Source organism: Vigna umbellata, chromosome 1 (assembly GCF_029865625.1).
Source record: "Vigna umbellata cultivar VRB3 chromosome 1, Vumbellata_1.0, whole genome shotgun sequence".
Lineage (NCBI taxonomy): Eukaryota > Viridiplantae > Streptophyta > Magnoliopsida > Fabales > Fabaceae > Vigna > Vigna umbellata.
This window is the reverse complement of record NC_142165.1, coordinates 51,094,325-51,097,345: the sequence shown is the minus strand read 5'-3', so window position 1 is coordinate 51,097,345 and position 3,021 is coordinate 51,094,325. Positions and strand designations below refer to the sequence as shown.

The following is a 3,021-nucleotide window of genomic DNA, read 5'->3' as shown; positions in this document are numbered from 1 at the left end:
TATGATTCAAATCTTCAACAAGGTACACATTTTCTTTTCATTCTATTTATATGCATTTTGACCATTTTTTTAGTTTATAAATTTATCCTGTTTTCTAGCACAATTTTATCCTATGTTTTTTCACATTTTTATGTCATAGATATTTCAACTCACCTCTCTTTCTTAATAAAAAGAAAATAAAAAAATATAAAACTTTAAAAAAATATGTAATAAATACACATGTGTGATCGCTCGCATGTGGAAAACCTTTCTTTCATAAAAAATACCAAAAAAATATTTTAAAGGTTAAGCACATGTGTGATTGTTCGCATCTCCTTGTGCTAAAAATTTTTTCTCTTTCTTTTGTAAAAAATACCAAAATATATTTTAAAGGTACATGTGTGATAGCTCGCATCGTCCTTGTGCTAAAAACCTTTTCTTCTTTCTCAAATAAAATTATAAAAAATATGTCTTAAAGGGTTAAGTACATGTGTGATCGCATGGTCCTTGTGCTAAAAAACCTTTTCACCTTCTTTTTCTCAAAAAATACCAAAAAATATAAAATCTTCAAAAACTGAAAACATCAACACTTTCAAGGAAACAACCAATCTTTAAGCCAGAACTACGTGATCTTTGATTCTCCATCAAAAGTGGAGATAAGTAGGAGCAAGGCTAGTTCTTGTCAGGTTCACTTCCCAAAAATCCAAATTTATCCATAATCATTTTTCAAACAAATTTTCTAAACAATTTCTCAAACAAACTTTCTAGTTTCTAAAACAACTAGGTAACCCTGATTTCTCATTTGGTTGAAGTGCGCTTCAACCAAATGCACACTTAACATACTTAATCTCATTTCAAAACTTAAACAACCAACATGACAGAGAGTGAAGAGGGTAGCTGGCATAAAACATGGTCTCGCCGTTTGCCACATCTACTAAAAGTTAACCCTGTCCAATTTTAAGGACTAATAGTAAGAGTTTCAAAATTATGAATACCAAAAATTATCAAAATTTCGAGTAGAATTAAAACCAATCCTTAAATACTCAAATGTAGGGCGAGGAGGTCCAGAATCTTAGAATTTCAGAATGGAAGAATTCCTAACAAAACTGAGAAAAAGTGGTCCGTCTAGCTCTGGGGCATCAGGGAACCAGCAAAGCACCCAATCTCCGGTTTACTCTCAGATCCTGCCACCAACAACAACCCCCACCATCCAAACATCTGCACTAAATTATGTGGAAAACAGATTCAGGGAACTTGGGATTCCATTGACGCTGACCTTAGATGAAATGGCTGAAACCAAGGACTTTCCAGATGACAAACTCCGAGGACAAAAGGCCATTCGACTGATTCCGTTAGAAGACAGCCAAGTGTGCCGACTTGGTAAGGAGCTTTTTCAGCTTATTAATTCTATCTCACAATATCATCTAGGTTCTATTTTTATTTTGGCCTTTCAACTCAAAACCCCTGGAGATGGAAGAACCGAGAGAATGTTCCCAGCCTTCGATGAACTAGAGATTCCTGAAGATGTCGATTACTTCTCACTAGATCGATCTGGAATGCTTTATGATGGTTATGCAACAACTATCCATGAATCGGGAGAAATATATGAAAATGCTATGGCATATTCATTCTTGGCCTGTTCTATCCTGAAATTTTTTGTCCGATCAGCTGAGAACTATTCCAATTCTCTCCGACACATTCAAAGCGGTTTTCGTAAGTTTTATGCTAGAGATTTCCCTCTTGGAGCTATCAACATACGACGGGATACCATATCTAAGATTCATGATCAATTCTCAAACTCTGTGCTTCTGAAAAACACTCTTTATAGGTTTTTGTACAATGCAAATCATAGAGGAATGGTCTGTGATGTACAGAGTTTTATATATGATACACATTTAACCTACACCGGTATGCATGTGGTTCCCATTGCCTTCAAACTCTGTGAAGCTTTTCAATGTTCATCTGTACAATTCCTAGCACTAATATACACCAAAATTTTTGAGCCTCAGATACGGGCCCTTGAAACTGCCTTCTCACTTCTTGGTAGTAAAGAGGAAAGCTATCGCAGACAAATGTGGAAGTATGCAAGGATATTTGATCATACCTTTCTCTTACCATTACAAACCAAGAGATGTCCAAAATTCGCATTCATTCTCGCATGTATCTTGAAAAATGAGAGCCCAGCTGCCAACTCTAGAATCTTGGAAATAAAGCAATTTGAGGAAATCCCTCAAAGCGAGAGGGAGAGGTTGGAAAATAAATCAAGATTGCAAATGACTGCGTTTAAGGATTATTTACAGACAATTAAAAATTAATGACTAAACTGTTGGATTATTTGTTTTTGCAAGTGTTTGTTTCTTCATCTTGTAAGTCTTTTGAATTGTAAGTCTTTGAAATGTAAGTTTGTAAGTCTTTGGATGGTAAGTTTGTAAGTCTTTGGATGGTAAGTTTGTAAGTCTTTGAATTGTAAGTCCTTGAATGGTAAGTTTGTAAGTCTTTGAATTTGCAATGACTCCGGTCTTTGAATTGCAAGACTTTTTTTGATTTGAAATCTGGGTAAATTTTTTTTTATGTAAATACATTTGCTAGTCCCCTCCAACACCTTCAACACCTCCGATTGCTCAGTCACTTTGCTCCAAAATCTCATCATGCAAAATATTTTGGACCAAAAACACCCAATAACTTACTCTAAGATAATACCAATTGTCCTACCTCAGTTTTCACTCATTTAAACACTTGGACAGGTCACAATACAGTTAATAACAAACCCCCAATACTTCAAACCAGCTTACAATCCTCACTTTCCAATTTCACTACCTAAAACCTCAATTTTCCTTCAAAATACTACCAAAACTTCAACTGTAAACTTCACTTTCATTACACATCAAATTTCAACCCTCTATATACATCCAACAAGTCTCAATATACCTCATAACAGTGCTCAAACAATTACCTTCTCAATCCCATGCCCATATCTCAGATTCACTCTTAGGTATGTTTAAGATTACATATTACTTTTAGTTTGATTTTTTGAACAAGTAA

The 3,021-nt window shown here is 34.8% G+C and overlaps 1 protein-coding gene across 1 annotated transcript; it reads left to right on the top strand.

Annotated features, from left to right (window-relative positions):
- The first annotated feature begins 997 nt into the window (after positions 1–997).
- LOC148205680 (uncharacterized) lies at positions 998–2,530 on the top strand. Its single transcript, XM_088103673.1, has one exon. It carries the CDS (start codon positions 1,065–1,067, stop codon positions 2,292–2,294), a length of 1,230 nt encoding a protein of 409 aa, XP_087959799.1. The 5' UTR covers positions 998–1,064; the 3' UTR covers positions 2,295–2,530.
- Positions 2,531–3,021: the final 491 nt, after the last annotated feature.

Bases quoted from the DNA above. Each gene is read 5' to 3' on its own strand.
- LOC148205680 (XM_088103673.1), top strand. From the start codon at position 1,065: ATGGAAGAATTCCTAACAAAACTGAGAAAAAGTGGTCCGTCTAGCTCT.